The 16,499-nt window shown below is 39.9% G+C and overlaps 1 protein-coding gene across 1 annotated transcript in view; it reads left to right on the top strand.

Annotated features, from left to right (window-relative positions):
• ARHGAP25 (Rho GTPase activating protein 25) overlaps positions 1-16,499 on the top strand; it is a 193,929-nt gene that overhangs the window by 124,784 nt on the left and 52,646 nt on the right. Inside the window, exon 3 of the mRNA XM_077469475.1 lies at positions 16,197-16,284. Coding sequence (XP_077325601.1) covers positions 16,197-16,284 — 88 coding nt within the window. The remainder of the gene's footprint in view (positions 1-16,196; positions 16,285-16,499) is intronic.

The raw sequence follows: 16,499 nt of genomic DNA, 5'->3' as shown, positions 1-16,499 counted from the left end.
GTCAGAACATTCTGTTTGTGTTCAAACATTAGGAATGTGGCATGGCACTGCATAGATTAATGCATGACCTCTGTCTATAGTCTGAGAACTGATGCTGGTACAGGCGAGAGCTTCACAGTAACTAGATCCAATAGACTATTCTCAGACACACAGAGAGCTCATCTGTGCAGTTGGATTTTTTTTATTGCCCACATTTGTGATGCTACACAAAGCCGAAGGCAACACATACAGTACACTGGATGTTGTGTGACCCAGAACATGAAGTTTTGCAGGAACAAGCTAGGTGAATGAATACATGGAATCAGCCATAGCACTATAAGTCTGTAGCCACATGTGAGCCCAACATTACAAGGTAAAGCAAACAAACAGCATGGTGAATATATCCATTAACTAACATGGTACTCTTTTCTGTGCCATATCCTATTACAGTAAAACCTTGGTTTGAGAGTAACTTGGTTTGAGAGCGTTTTGCAAGACGAGCAACTTTTTTTTAACCACTTCAATACAGGGCACTTTTGCCCCCTTCCTTCCCAGCCCAATTTTCAGCTTTCATCGCTATAGCGCTTTCAGTGACAATTGCGCGGTCATGCTACACTGTACCCAAATAAAATTTTTATCATTTTGTTCGCACAAATAGAGCTTTATTTTGGTGGTATTTATTCACGACTCCGTTTTTTATTTTTTGCGATATAAGCGCAAAAAAGCGGAAATTTGTAAAAAAAACAATATTTTATTTTTTCTATTTTAAAAGAAATCCAATAAAATCAAATTTTGTCATAAATTTAAGCCAACATGTATTCTGCTACATGTTTTTGGTAAAAAAAATTCCGTTAAGTGTATAATAATTGGTTTGTGTGATTACGGACATATGTACGCAAATGATCATGTACATATGTGTGCAGGTGATCACGTATATATGTGTGCAGATAATCATTGGAACATGTGATTTTAGTGGGACATATGTGGGGGACATGTTTTTATTATTAGGGACATGTGTTTTTATTATTTGGGGACATGTATGTTTTGGGGACATGTATGTTTTGGGGACATATGTGGGGACTGTGTTTATACTGTGTGGTGTGTTGTGTATTACACTAGACTGGTGATCAGTGAGTAAAAAGCTGTAAAAAACAGCTCATACTCACTGATCATCAGCCGGCTGCAGCGATCTGCTCTCCTCTCCTCAGCGATGACTTCTGTGTGAGGAGAGGAGGAGCCGATTGCCTAGCAACCGGCTGTTTGTTTACATCACATGACGGCCGTGATTGGACACGGCCGTCATGTGATCAGGAGGGCCAATCAGAGAGCCCTCCTGCCAATCTGAGATGCGCCGTGTCCGGGTGACACGGGCACATCTGGATCGCGCCGCTGCGCGGGCACGCGCACGCGCGATCCCGCTCCTTCTGATGGACGTTCCTGAACGTCCTATCAGAAGTAGACGGCTCCCACCCGGCCGTATATGTGTATTGGCTGGGTGGGAAGTGGTTAAACAAATTTTGACTTGATATACTTGTGATGTCTTGATATACAAGTAGCGTCATGTCACAACTGAGTATAAAAGAGATGAAAGGCGCCTGTAAGTGTAGCAATATGGTTACATTTAATGAAGGTACAACATTTAGCAACATATTGCTACACTTGGAGGCGCCTTTATTCTATTTTATACTCTGTAGCTCCTGCTGGATTTTCGCTTCTAATCCCCTTGTGGAGGATTCCATTTGTAGATGGACCTCTTATGGTTACACCACCTGGTCACATTGCTATAAACTTTTTATATGAACTATAAAATGAAAGACCTATGAATAAATGGTTGTGGAATGAATCCTTTGAGTTTCCATTATTTCTTATGGGGAAATTTGCTTTGATATACAAGTGCTTTGGATTACAAGCTTGAGGTAAGGGTTTCATTCTTTTTGCTCTAGCCCTGCTTCAGCAGTTAGTCTCTTAAAGTGGTTGTAAGGGCTTGTTTTTTTTTTTTTAAATAACAAACATATCATACTTACCTCCACTGTGCAGCTCGTTTTGCACAGAGTGACCCTGAACCTGCTCTTCTGGGATCCCCCGGCGGCTCTTGCTTCTCCTCCCAATATTAGATAACCCCCTAGGAGAAGCGCTCTCCTGGGGGATTACCTTGCAGGTGCGCTCCTGAGTCCACTTGGCCCGCCTCCGCATCATTGGATTCGATTGACAGCAGCGGGAGCCAATAGCTGCGCTGCTATCAATCTATCCAATCAAGAGCCGAGAACCCCGGGCACAGTGCGTCCCCACTGGGTCAAGTTCCAGGGCTCAGGTAAGTAAAATGGGGGCTGGGGGGGGCGGTCAGTGCCAGGTGTTTTTTCACCTTAATGTATAGGATGCATTAAGTTGAAAAAACATGAAGGTTTACAACCCCTTTATGACTGCTGCCTCATTTACGGAATCAGTGTTTCTTGAACAGTTATTTAAATATTGCCCATGGGGTATAATGTTAATAAGAGCTCTTGAACGGGCGCTTTCAGCTCTAAATATAGTGTTTCCTGTAGGTTGTTTACGATAGTGTGGTTGCTAACATTCCATCTTCTGAAATCATAATCTTAATATCTAGAATTGATATCTGATTATGGCTATACATATGTACACTTTTAAATAAAATCATTAATTACCCCATAGTTGTATGAAACTATGGGGTTCCTACACAGATCCAGTCCAAATCATGAGTCATCCATGTATCTGTGCCATGATACTATGTTGCTCAGGTACATAGACAAGCCCTCCCTGCTGAAAAGTCACATTCCCACCCCCAGATACAGATTAGCATACAATGGGTCACAACATATCCCCATCGCAATGCACTGCAGCTGCACCTGGAATTTTGGGTGCTGCAATATTTAAACAAGCTAATGCTGCATATGCTCCTTTAGTTCTCATGTAACCATTTTCTTTGTATATTAGGAGTGATCCTTTCTGCATGAGTTATTTTTTGAAGTCTTGTGGTATTTTAATAGTGAAAATGTGGTAATTTAACACCCAGCACCATCCGGTGTAGTTATCTACATTAATGAAGAGGTGCAGTTAATGAGTGGGCAGCCTCCTGTGTCCTTAACAACCAGTAAACAACATGGTTGTTAAGGAGTGGGCGGCCGCCACATTCCTAACAATCAACGAGTCATCAGCTGAAAGTAAAAAAAAAAATCCCGGCAATAAAAAAAATCTGAAAAGAAGGAGTGGGGCCCCCCTCCAAATCCATACCCGGCTCTTCAGGTCTGCTATGGATTTTGAAGGAAACCCCCACGCCCAAATTTTTTAAAAAAATAGCGTGGTGTCCCCCCAAAATCCATACCAGACCCTTATCCGAGCATGCAGCCCTGGCAGGTCAGGAAAGGGAGGGAACTAGCAAATGGCTCCCCCTCCTGAACCATACAAAGTCACATGCCCTCAACATGGGGAGGCTTTGGGGCAGGGGAAAACGCAATGTTTCCTACACACATATTCAAGGAAACTGACTGTTCACTGATGCTGGGTGCTGTAATGACCATAGGCTGGAAACCGTGGATAATAAAAGTGAAGAAATGTCATCAGCACATCAAGGATTCCTTGAAAGGGTCCAAAGCTTTATTCAGTGATCACATGACAAATATACAATTTCTGAACCACGCACCCTGCATGGCTTCTGAAACAATGGTGTATGATGTGACCACAGAATAAAGCTTTGAACCCTTCCAAGGAATCCTTGGTGTGCTGATGAGCTTTTTTCACTTTGGGGCAGGGGAGCTCAAGGGAGGACAAGGGCCTCTCCCCCACAACCCTGGCCGTTGGTTGTGGGGGACTGCAGCCAGGGAGCTTATCAGGCTCTGGAAGTCCCTTTTAACAAGGCCACCCCCTATGTACATAGTACCCTTGTTTCCATCAACATGTCAACAGTCATAAATTACAAACACAATTGTGTATTATAATGATTTTATATAGATGGATGTAGGTGTCTTGTGATGTAGAGCGCGGCAAAGTTCAGCCTAGACTGTCCAGTACGATGTGCTGGGTTTGGGGTAATTGATGGACCCCCTCTTTCTGCATTAGTCCCTCCTCTTTGTACCTCTGGGGAATTGATATTTATGATTTCCACCTCTTATTAAGCTGAGGGATGAGTTAAAGTGATATGCAGCAAATGTGTGCTACAAATTGTGATATATGTATTTTAATAGATTAATTTGAAATATTTTAGAGCAATTTGACCCTTTAGCTCTGGAAGAAGTGGAATACCCTGAATCTGACAAATGCATTGACCTTTACGATCTATCAGCTGCCACAAAAACAAATCATTATTACATGGGTACCTGCCATGGCTTATTAATATGTTTCAGTAAAGTGAGTGATAGAGCCAGGTCAAAGTTTGGGTTCCTTTCTGTAATATTGCTGCTGTTATATTATGTTTGTTTTCATGTTATTGGATGTCCTTTTATAGATTTTGCACTAACACTGACACACTGGGTTAACCTCTTACCGCTGGCTCTATGCACACATGTAGCCTCTCGGCAGGTGGGCTTTAACGTCGACAGGTTGGATATTGAAAGGAAAAACCCTTAAAGTCCATTCAAGAGATCACCACAGTGTACATATCCGGCACCCACACAGAGGGTTAAATGTGCTTACTGAAATTGGTGGACTCCAATGCTATCAGCACGCTATAAGCTTTCCAAAGCTATAATCCGTGCGATGAGTCAACCCATCAGATCCTGCATCGATCAGGGAAAAAAACTCTCTCAACCCAGCAGCTCAGCCATCATGGAAACAAAGAATATATCCACATATTTTAAAACCATTCATATAATGTTTATTAAAAGAAATGAAACACTTACATACAATAGGAAAAAACTGCCATTTCATCAGATACTCCCATAAGCTTGGTCGCAGGTGTAGTATGGAACGCAATGATATGGATGAGCCTTGCCCTGATGCATTTTGTCTTATAAGACATCATCTGGGGTTTGAGCCCCCATTCTGCTCTGCGTTTATATAAAGAAAACAATATAAAACGAATTAATGATCCTGTGAATAAACACAAATTCCTTGTCTCCCAGGAAATTACTTCCAAGATGGCACCCGTCTCATGCCTCGATTTGATTCAGACAGCTGCGCATGTGCCACTTCAAGCCTCGATCTCATAACAGATCCAGAGGACATGCATGCATTGCTGCATCTGACAGGAACCTAACATAAAGAGCCTAACATAAATTTCTCGACTCAGAAATGGTCATCATGGGTTCTAAGCCTCTATCAAGAGGAGATTACCAACTTTAGGACAGTGGGCAAATGTTGTCCGTCATTGGAACGCACGAAAATCTGTTCCATGAAATAAGAAATGAACCTGTTCAAATGAACAAAATATTGGTATTCCATACATGTTCATGTGTTTATAACTCAAAAAGGGGAACAGAGTGGAAATCAAAGCTTATATTTATATACAATACAATCTAAGGAATTTGAATGTCTTATTCATGTTTCACAAAATGCTACTGATAGCAAGTATTAAAAAGATATCAAGTATTTTAAACGATAAAAAACGTAATATAGTTTTCCATCAACAGGCACAGATCCTAAAACAGGTTTTTTGAAAAAGGCTACCAAGGAGTCGAGTTAGATAGGGAAATACAGAGGGTGTATAATGTCGAAAGGAATTCTCTTTTTGGCAACAAACCCCAGTGACAGAGTGATGGGGCATTCAAATGGTCCCTTTACGTTCTTTTCAGTCCAACATTAACAAATGAAAGCCATCTTAAATAAACACTGGAATATACTCATAAACGACCGTATACTTAACCCTATCTTACCGGAAAGAGCCAGAATGGTTTATAGGGGAGCCTGCTCAGTAAGGGGTAAGATTGCTCCTAAGAGAACCACATTTTTCTATAATATGCCTGGCTACTACCCTTGCCACCAGTGTAATGTCTGTTATAATTCCTGTGGGAGAAAAAAGGCTGAAACTGTTTTCTTTATATAAAAGCAATGAAGGATGGGGGCTCACGCCCCGGATGATATCTTATTAGACGAAATGCGTTGGGTCGAGATTCATCAATATCATTGCGTTCCATACTACATTTGCAACCAAACTTATGGGAGTATCTGATGAAATGCTTGTTTTTTTTTCCTATTGGATGTGTTTAATTTCTTTTGATAAATGTTATATGAATGGTTTTATACTATGTGGATATATTCTGACCTGCTGGATTGAGAGAGAAGTTTTTTTATCTGAGTGATGCAGGATCTGATTGATTGATCCATCACAAGAATTATAGCTTTGGAGAGCTTATTCTCCTGATGCCTGCTTGACTCTGTGCTGATAGCATTGGAAGGCACGAATTTCGGTAAGCGTATTTAACCCTCTGTGTGGATGGCGGATATGTATACCGTTGTGATCTCTTGAATGGACCTTCGGGGTTTCTCCTATTAATATTCAAGTTAAACACCAGTGTCTTTCACTTTATGGACTCTTATGTTTTATGATAAACTCACTTTGACATTTTGATGTGGATACATATTGTGATTTACTATTTATTTATTCAGCACAAATCACCTTTTATTATAATCATAGCGTGGCACTTTCTTCTTTCCATAATATTACACAATGCTTTGTCATATTGTGGTGCCTGCAGCTGCCTCAGTTGTTAATAGTGCAGTATATAATGAATAAATATTCCTGCGCTACCATTTAAAAAGTATCAAAAAAATGAACTGCTGCAGACACCGAATGTGAATCAAACCGTATCCACTACAAATAGTATTAGATTAAGAGGGTGGTGTTGCTCTGTTCTACAGAGTAGTAAGATAGGAAAAATAGTGATGAAAATGAGGGAGATACGTTACTATAATCCACAGTACTGGTAGAGGGCCAGTAAGTGCAGAGTGAAACAGATATAGTTCTTCAGTATAGGGCAACAAGGAATGTATTTTAATAACACTAGAATAAAGTTAAATTAGAGTATAGATTAAAGTGTAGTAAAAGTTCATATAATACGATCCTGTGCACAAAGATGTATCAGTATCTACACCATTCAATTAAAGTGCTACATAACATCAGAAAAACATATCACATGGTGTAAAAAATGCAAAATATAATCTGTGTAAATAAAGGCCTACAGGCATTATTCAGATATCATTATTTCCGGCCGTTGATTCTGTGCACGATAAGAATGATCATAGCAGCAGTTCTGCCGCTTGATCGTTCTTATAGGCGACGGGAGGGGACATCCCCCCTACCGTTATCCGGGGTTCTCCCGTGCCATCGGGGGCCCAGAGAAAGAATCGCCTGCTGCCAGATGACGAGCATAGAGATCTCTATGACTGTCGGAGGTGTCACGCCGGGTCCCCGCATTGTAAACAAAGCCACAATCGCTACCGGGGACAGAGCATTTTTTTTTAAATGCTCTGTCCCCGGTAGCTCACGCTCAGAAGTGAACACACATTAAGCCCCGCCCACATATGTAAACGCCAGTAAAACCACCCATGTGAGGTATCGCCACGTGCGTTACAGCGAGAGCAATAATTCTGGCCCTAGAACTCCTCTGTAACTCTAAACTGGTAACTTGTAAAAATGTTCAAAGCGTCAACTATGGAGATTTAAAAAAAAAAAACAGGACACACTGTTAACCTTTTTCACACTCAAACCACGTACTTAATCATGCTTTATGCATGCGTTATGATTAAGCAGGTAATTTGAGTGTGAAACTCTGTAACAGTTTGTCCTTTCTTTTTTGCCTTTCTGACTGTGAAGACAATAAAGGATATAACTTGCATCAGCCCTGTGGTGGTGTGTGGCCAAGTTTTATTTTATCCTGGATATTTGCGGTGGCAAACCAGGGTGGTCACCCATGCTGAGCTGCAATTAAGTGTTCATCTGAACAGTATACACACCCTTCTTGGCTATAAAACGAGCATCAGAGTCATAGTGTCTCAGAAGTAAAGATGGACAGAGGTTCATCAATCTGTGGAAAGGTGCATCTAAAAATTGTCAAACAATTTCAGAACAATGTTCCTCAATGTAAAATTGCACAGACTAAATAAACCATCATCTACAGTACATAATATCATCAAAACATTCAGAGAATATAGAAAAAAACTCTTTGCGCAAGGGACAAGGCCGAAACCCAATATTGGATGCCCGTGATCTTTGGTCCCTCAGTCAGCACTGTGTTAAAAACAGGCATGATATTGTGATGGCCATCACTGTATGGGCTTAGGGAATACTTCCAAAAATCACTGTGTGATTTTTGTGCCATCCAAAAATTCAAGGTAAAGCTCTTTCATGCAAATTAGAAGCAATATCTGAACATGATCCAGAAACGCCAACATCTTTTCTGGGCCAAAGCTTGTGTAAAATGATCTGTTGCAAAGTGTAAAACTGTTCTGCGGTCAGTCTAACTGAAATTTTTAATTATTTTTGTCCACCATATGCACAGTGTCCTCTGGACTAAAGAGTAAAGGGACCTTCCAGCTTGTTATCAGCACACAGTATAAAAGCCTGCACCTCTGATGATATGGAGGTGAATTAGTACATATACTGTATATCCAGGTTTTAGAGCAGCATATGCTCCCATGCAGACAATGGGCTCCATTCACAAAACAGTATGGAGCACCTTACAAAATGTGGTAAAATACCGCTCAATGTTTTTCAAAAAGTTTTTTGGCATTCACAAAAAACGCTACCAAAATACTGCATGAGTTATTTTATGAAGTCTTTCAGTATTTTAGTAGGGAACATATGCAGTAATTTAACACTTGGTGGTAGTCAGAGTATTTATTTACTGAATGTAAAAAACAATTGCCAGTGTAGCACTAACCCCCGAAGGAGCTGCTGGTTAGATTGGGCTTACCGTTACCTTCTTTTTCCTCACTTCACGTCTAGGGGTGTCCCGTGGTAGATGGCCCAGTAACTTGAGAGACTGGCGACAGATCCACTTAAATGGATTTTATTTACAAAAAACTTAGACAATGAACAGTCTCTTAAAATGGGATCAGAGGGTTGGAAAGGAAGTTCAGGTACTCTTAAGCCCCATACACACTATCAGTTTTTCTGCTGAGTTTTTCCCTCAGATTTACCAAAACCATATAATATAAGGTCAAATCTTAGGAGTTTCAATTTGTATGCAATCAGGCAGGCCCTTGCACTACATGGTTTTGGTAAACCCGAAGGAAGAAATCAGCAGAAAATCTGATAGTGTGTATGGGGCATAAGTGTCAAAGTCAATATTGAAGAACTTGCTTACTTTGACTGCATCCAGAGAATAGCCATTCACAACTGGATGTTCACTTAGGTTGGACAGTCCCTCTCCCACAAGGCCTAGCAGCTAACAAGGTGCTTACTCAGGAACAAGTCTCTGCCACAGACGTTGTTGTAGAACATACAAGGATAAGTCTCTGCCACAGACATTGTTGTAGAACACGTAGGAAAACTAAACTTGTAGAACTCGTGTGATAACTGGATCTTTCAGCCAGCTTGGCGACATCCACGAGACTGTATTCTCTTGGGTACTTCAGCTCCTCCAGGCTCTTGCTAAGAAACCAACCCATACGTGGCCTTCTTCTGAAGAGTCCTCCCCTGGATAGCATGAAGTCACTGGGTCTCTCCCAAACCGGAGACGGCACCCATCAGAATCCTCCTTTAGTTTCCTCGCCTCTGGCTAGCCAGCCCCGAGACAACAAGATCGGGTGGATCCACACCACAGGCCATAGCCTTCCTAGGGGCTGGTCAGGAGGACCAGGACCATGAAGTCAGTACATCCTTCTGGACCGGAACCCCGAACCACGTGACATCCGCATCTTAAATACCCTCTCCCAGAAAGCACAGCAAGAGCGCCACTTCCACTGGGCAGGCTTCGAGAGAGAGAGTAACTTAAGCACCCAACCAGACCATAGTTCCATGCCTGCCAGAAGAGACAGTGGCCCCTGTGGTCAGGCTGAACATCCCATAGTCCAGTCAGATTGATGCAGAAGTCCAATTTAGACAATTGTACCCAACCAAGCTGTAGTTCAGGTGTAACCTTACATTTGAAAAACACATAGTAAACATTAGTAAACAGAAAATCTGCACATACAACTGCAGAAAACACACTTCATAGCATGAAAAGTATAACAAAATATGCCTACAACATGCACAAGCTGACTATCTTCCTAGCAAATAAGCATGTACAATATGTATGCAGTAAGTATACTAAACAGCTACTCAACTTCGAGACAGAATCTTCTTCATGGTTCTTTAAGTTTCCACTGAAGTCTCCAGAACAAGTCTTCAAAAACAACTCTCTCCTTTGTCTGACCACATGCCTGTTCAAAGTCCTAATCCCCTCCCCTGTACATCATATCCTGTGACCTGACTTAAAATGGTTCATTTGCATATCAATTGGGGGAGGCTTAGCTTCTAAAACAGCACATGGTCTTACAAATCTAACTATTAACTATGCTATAAAATCATCCAAAAAATATCCATAGCAACACACGCATGCATTTAATTATTTATTTCCTTCTGCAAATTGAGTTTGATGCCTGTTCATGTGGTATTTACTGAGCATTTTTCAGGACTTTGGGGTAAATACCACAGCACTGTATAGTGAATTGATAGTTTCAGGATCGTATGCAGTATTTAGGGAAAATGTGTCTGGACACCTAAATACCGCACGTGAGATGCTATTGTGAATGGAGCTCAATGTCTTTCAGGGAAGGCCTTGCATATTTCAGCAGGACAACGTTAAACCACATACGGCATCTATAACAACAGCATGGATTCGTAGTAGAAGGGTCTGGGTGCTTAATTGGCCTGCCTGCATTATTTGGCACATCTTGAAATGAAAAATATGACAAACAGGACCCAGGACTGTTGAGCAGTCAGAATCCTAGAGATGGGACAACATTCCTGTCCCAAAACTAAAGCAACTGGTGTTCTCAGTTGCTAGATGTTTACAGAGTGTTGTTAAAAGAAGAAGGGATGCTACACTGGGGTAAACGTTGCCCTGTCACAAGTTTTTTGAGACATGTTGCTGCCATCAATTTAAAAAAAATTCTTAAAATGGTACATTTTCTCAACTTAAACATTTCATATATATATGTCCCAAAGTTTTTTGGAATTGGGGTTGTAGTTCAAAAGTCCATTAACTCACATAGTAAAGTTTCTTTCCTGAAAGCCATCTCCCATGATTCAGTGCTTCCAATCATAAAGTCTCTTGAGCTCTTTCTGCTTGTGAGTTCCCCCTGGTGGATGGAGGTGAGGTAGTGTTAACCCATCCAGCTGAAGTCTATTAGGAAATACAGAAAGCACTGCAACACATTGCCCTAAATTGCTTTCTGTCTCTACCCAAACACCTGGCTACAACTTTGGTATAACAAAGAAAACATCTGAAAGTGTACAATGCCTTTAATATTCTATAGGCTTATTAAAACAGTAATAAAACACTGTTGCTGACAATGACACAATTTGTTGTTAGAAAGTGGGATGTCATTGTAGATTTGGATGTCTATGGTGTTGTGTAGTGATGGGTAAATCCACTCAGATACACTTTGTTGTCAATAAAGTGAATCTGAGCCTGTGATGCTGCATATTTTGTTTTTTAAGAGCTTTTGGTGCTGCTTACACGGGGCTATAGACATAAATGGGTGTAGCTGACTATACACAGGTATGCTCTGCTACTTGCATAAAGTGGCTAATGCATACAGATGTAAGTATTTGAACGCAGACAGTATGTGCTTGGGACCACTGCACCTTACATCTGTATGCGTGCGCAACTTCATTGTGCAATTTATTATTATTTTTTGGATAAGTTGTAATAGTTGTTCATTAAAGGCTTGCATGGTTAGCACGTAAACAACCTCTCTGTGTGGGGAGCTCCTAAGTAGATTAACATTATCAATCAATAAAGATGTTGACTGAGAGGTATGACTGCAGCATAAACTGGAAAACTCTTGAGGACCTTCACCCAACCATTGTATCTGACAGTAGTGGAATCTATAAAGAAAATTACTAAAATAATGTATGGATGGGCTTGTTCTTCTGATTCTCTCATGTGAAAAGTCCCTCCCTAATCCTCTATGTAAATTCCCTAAAAATTGGCTTTACTCTCCACTTCCTGTCTCTAATGCTGACCCAGTAATGACTCCAGCATAAACTGCAAATAGCAGTAAGAATATCTCACCGCAGTATTTTCTACTAGGGATCTCATAAAAGATCTCGGGCCTGCGTGCAGTAAAAGTGCGTAATAAAAATGTTTTTTTTGTATTGGTCAGTTAATAATATGTGTGTAGGAGGAAGATAAAATCTCAACCTGCAGCTGATTTTACTTGGTGTTTCTCCACTGACCAATATTAAACAGTTTATTTTATTTCTTTTTTCTTTATTAATTATTAAGTTATTCTTTATTTAGGGGTATGCAACATAACACATCAGTATGACTTGACAGCACAGTCCTGACAAAGATTGCCAGTGGTGACATGATGGAAATTAAAATAACATACATTATTGTCACTAATCAAACTATATACTCTATGTCAATTTGGTGATAAATCATGTCTAACATGTCATATTCAATTTTAGAAAAAAGAGAAAAGACATAACCGCGTTTAGAAAAATAGTTGTAGGATCATGGCTATTACATACTAAGAGGATCAGATCACCTACAGGCACGCATCATTTGTAATGTAAAGGCAAGCGATGGCCCTCTTCCCAATCAGCTCAAAAAAATGGCATACCATATAGTTGGTGCAAGGCATTTTCGTTTTTTTTTTTTTTTTTTTAAAGATAGACACACTAGGTGTCTAGGAAGGGAAGAAGAGAAGAACAATAAGTAAGAGTGATATAAAAGGGGCAAGGGGAGAGGGGGGAGGAAGAAAAAATAAAAGGGGGGGGAGTGGGGGATGGGGGTAAGGCAACCTCTGTGGGGTTGACAGAATAAGGAACCCAGCTTTTCAGAACTGAATAACTTCAGATAGTTAAGAAAATGCTAAGTATTCACCCGAAAAATGTAACATGTCCCAATATAGCCAGCACGTATTGTGTTCCTCCGTATTAGCCCTAGTAGTATTCAGGAGATGCTTTAGTAAAGGTTTACAGTAACTCTTACTCGACATAGGAGTCAAATTAAGAAGCACTGCAGCAGGGTTGTCGAAAAGAGAGTAGTCTGTGAGTTTGAGCACGATTTGTAAAACCTGTTGCCAGAAGGGCCGAATCTGTGAAATATTGTCCCATTAAGGATGCCACATCTCCAACATAATGGGCTGTGTCCAGGAAAAATGCATGCTGACACAGAAGGGGTCCGGTACCAACATGTCAAGATTTTGTAAGAGGTCTCCTGATATTTGCTACAAAGGGAAGATTTGTGGGCAAAAAATTATATTCGGTTCTTTTGATCTTCTGAAAACATGGATTTTAAGTCCCTTTCCCATTTGAGCAAATATGGTGGGTCTTGCTGAGATGTGCCTGCAAGTAAAATATCGTATGAAACAGAGAGAGATTTCCAAATAGGCCCCTCTCCCAAACAAAGATCTTCAAATGAGGTAGGATTTCTTCAAAACCTCGAATGATGGGAAGGGATCGGAAGAAGTAGGTTAGTGGTAACATTTTCCACTGGCCCAGAGCTGAAGAGTTGGAAGAACCAAAGAGTTCTGACGGGAGGACCCATCCAGACAGAACAAGGAAGGATGAAGCTCTGACTAGATTCAGATCATGTCGGAGTTGAAAGGCTCTATCAGTCAGAACCGAAGCGAAGGCTGGGTGGCCAATGAAGGGAGTCAGTGGTGAGGGGAAGCTGGAAGTTGCTGCCAGTTTGTAGTATCTAGAGAGTTCTATCAAGGTGGATACAATCAAGCATTGAGGAGGCACATTTTTTATTTTTTAATCTAACATTTGATATGCAGTGTAAAATATTCTTTTGAAGAGGGTCTCTGTACAGTATCTGTACACCCAATCTGTAAAATTTAATTTAAGGATGAAAATAAGGGAAAAAATTAGTACTTTATAATAAAAAGGCTATCCTTTATGGTACACAGTGCTTTGGCAAACTCAATGGAGTTGAAAATTCACTTTGCAAGGGAATTTCCCCCAGAGATTAGTGAATGGCATCCAATCATCCAACCGTCCATCATCCAATCATGCGCAAGCAAAAATTACTTTTTTTTATTTTCCTTGAAAGTCATTGGGTATTTTTTGCAAAGTGAAATTTCTTTACATTCACTAAGCTCTTGGAAAGTTTCTCTTGCAAAGTGCTACTTCACTTGCAAAGTGAACAGCCTATTTACTTTTATAAAAGGTAATTATCAACTCCAATGCCTTTCAATTACTGTTTAAAGTTGAATCTCCTAATAGTAATCTACATGTGTAAAAGGTACTGTAAATGCCTTGTGTATTCTTTGTTGCGTAGTTTATATAAAAAAAAATATTTTTATCAATACAATGTAGTAGAGTTTTTTACCATGCAAGTCAATGATTAATGCAGAAAGTTTGGAGTTTAAGTGGACCCTCCTTATTGACTAACTTGAGTTGCAAGCTTTCAAAATACCTTGGATCCTTTGTGCATGCTTTATGCAAATCCATAAAGCCTGATGAATGGGATCTGAGTTGTTCCAAAAACTTGCATCTTTAATAACTGTGGTTATCTAATGAAGGCTTTTGCGTAAATTTCAAGCTATTCATAGAATGCTTATACTATCCACTTGAAGACCAGGCCTTTTTCTGACACCTTTTTTGTTTACAAGTTAAAATCAGTTTTTCTTGCTAGAAAATGACTTCGAACACCCAAGTGATATATACAATATAATAACCAGTTTTGGTTGAATATAAAAGATGGTCCTATGGCAAGTAAATAGATAGCTAACATGTCATGCTTTAAAATTGCGTGCGCATGGGACATGGTGACCAACTACGTTGCCACTGACGCTGGTTTAAAAGCCTTTACAGATTACCAGTTTAGAGTTACAGAGGAGGACTGGTGCTAGAATTATTGCTCTCTCTCTGATGTTCAAGAGGGTTGAGTAGAACGGCAAGGTCTGGCAAAAAGTTGTTGTACCACATCCAATAATACTAGAGAGAAAAGAGTTCCCCTGGGGGTGGACTTTTTAGGCACGTACACAAAAAAGGTGTATAACAAAGTACAAAATGTATTTAATGAAATAAAATCATGCCATAAAAAAGATTAAACAGCATCATACATGAAATATCATAATAGATCATCCATACAGAATATCATTATAGATGGTCACAGTATTAGTTGCCCTATGCGTTTCGGAGCCTTGACTGGGTCGGGCGCACCAGTTTGTCCGCCTCAGTGCCTCCCCCCGTGTACACTTGATGATCCATTTCTCCCTTGGGGCTTTATAAAAGTTTGTGGCTATATAACGCCTACGACCTTTTGTTGAATGTCATATATTGACGGAGACCCTTGAAGCTCGGTGGAGTCACATATGTGCATTTTTTGACCTACCCCTTTTTGTTTTGAATTAACGGCATACCATCCATATATATAGCATTATTTGTTGATATAACTGTACTCCATACTGTATATCTTCCCCTGAAGAAGGAGATCTTCAAGGCTCAGAAACACATAGGGCAACTAATACTGTGACCAACTATAATGATATTCTGTATGGATGATCTATTTTGATATTTCATGCATGATGCTGTTTAATCTTTTTTATGGCATGATTTTATTTCATTAAATAAATTTTGTACTTTGTTATACAGGTTTTTGGTGTACATGCCTAAAAAGTCCACCCCCAGGGGAACTCTTTTCTCTCTCTGATGTTTGTGGCAGCACCTTGCATGTGTGGTGCGATCGCTGTATATATATATATATATATATATATATATATATATATATATATACACTTTAACATTTTGTTAAATAAACTTAAAAATATGAGTTTAACAAGGGTGCATTTTTTGGCACAAGAAAGGGTCCAAAAAAAAAACTTCTCTAAAAGCTACTCTCAGGAGACTTTTGTGGCATACTGTACCCTTGAAAAACATCAAAAACATTTTGCTTTAGCCGATTCCAATGCATTTTGTCGAATTAGACACATTTTGCCTAGGTCTCCTGATTTTCAATAAAAATTTGAGGAAATTACAACTACAATTTGGATCATCACTAACTATTTCTATCCTTTTTATTTATTTTTATTTATTGTATTATACTATAAGGAACAATGTGTAATAAGAAAATATCCTAATCTGTTTTATTTTCTCCAAGGGCTTCCTGTTTTTACCCAGAAGCTCAGTTAGCGAGGTCTCCTGTAACCCTGATGATGTGGGGAAATTCATCTTTGAAGTGATTCCAGGTAAGTTTTGATAAAGGGCATATATAACTTAAAGCAGTATAAAACCCAAAACCATAAATGTAATATGTTGCAATTTATCAATCATTAGATGTGGTGGCTGCATCACTTCTTTTTAGGCTTTTCCCCTCTGTTTTCACCTTGTGATCTAGCCAGTGACATGCCTCAGATTTACTAAAACTGATGGACACAGAATCTTGTGCAGCTGTGCATAGTAA

Source organism: Lithobates pipiens, unplaced genomic scaffold, assembly GCF_037356315.1.
Source record: "Lithobates pipiens isolate NorthernLeopardFrog02 unplaced genomic scaffold, aLitPip1_a1.2 Scaffold_8, whole genome shotgun sequence".
In the NCBI taxonomy this organism is placed as follows: domain Eukaryota; kingdom Metazoa; phylum Chordata; class Amphibia; order Anura; family Ranidae; genus Lithobates; species Lithobates pipiens.
The sequence above is the reverse complement of the archived record's forward strand: the minus strand, read 5'-3'. Positions and strand labels throughout refer to the sequence as shown.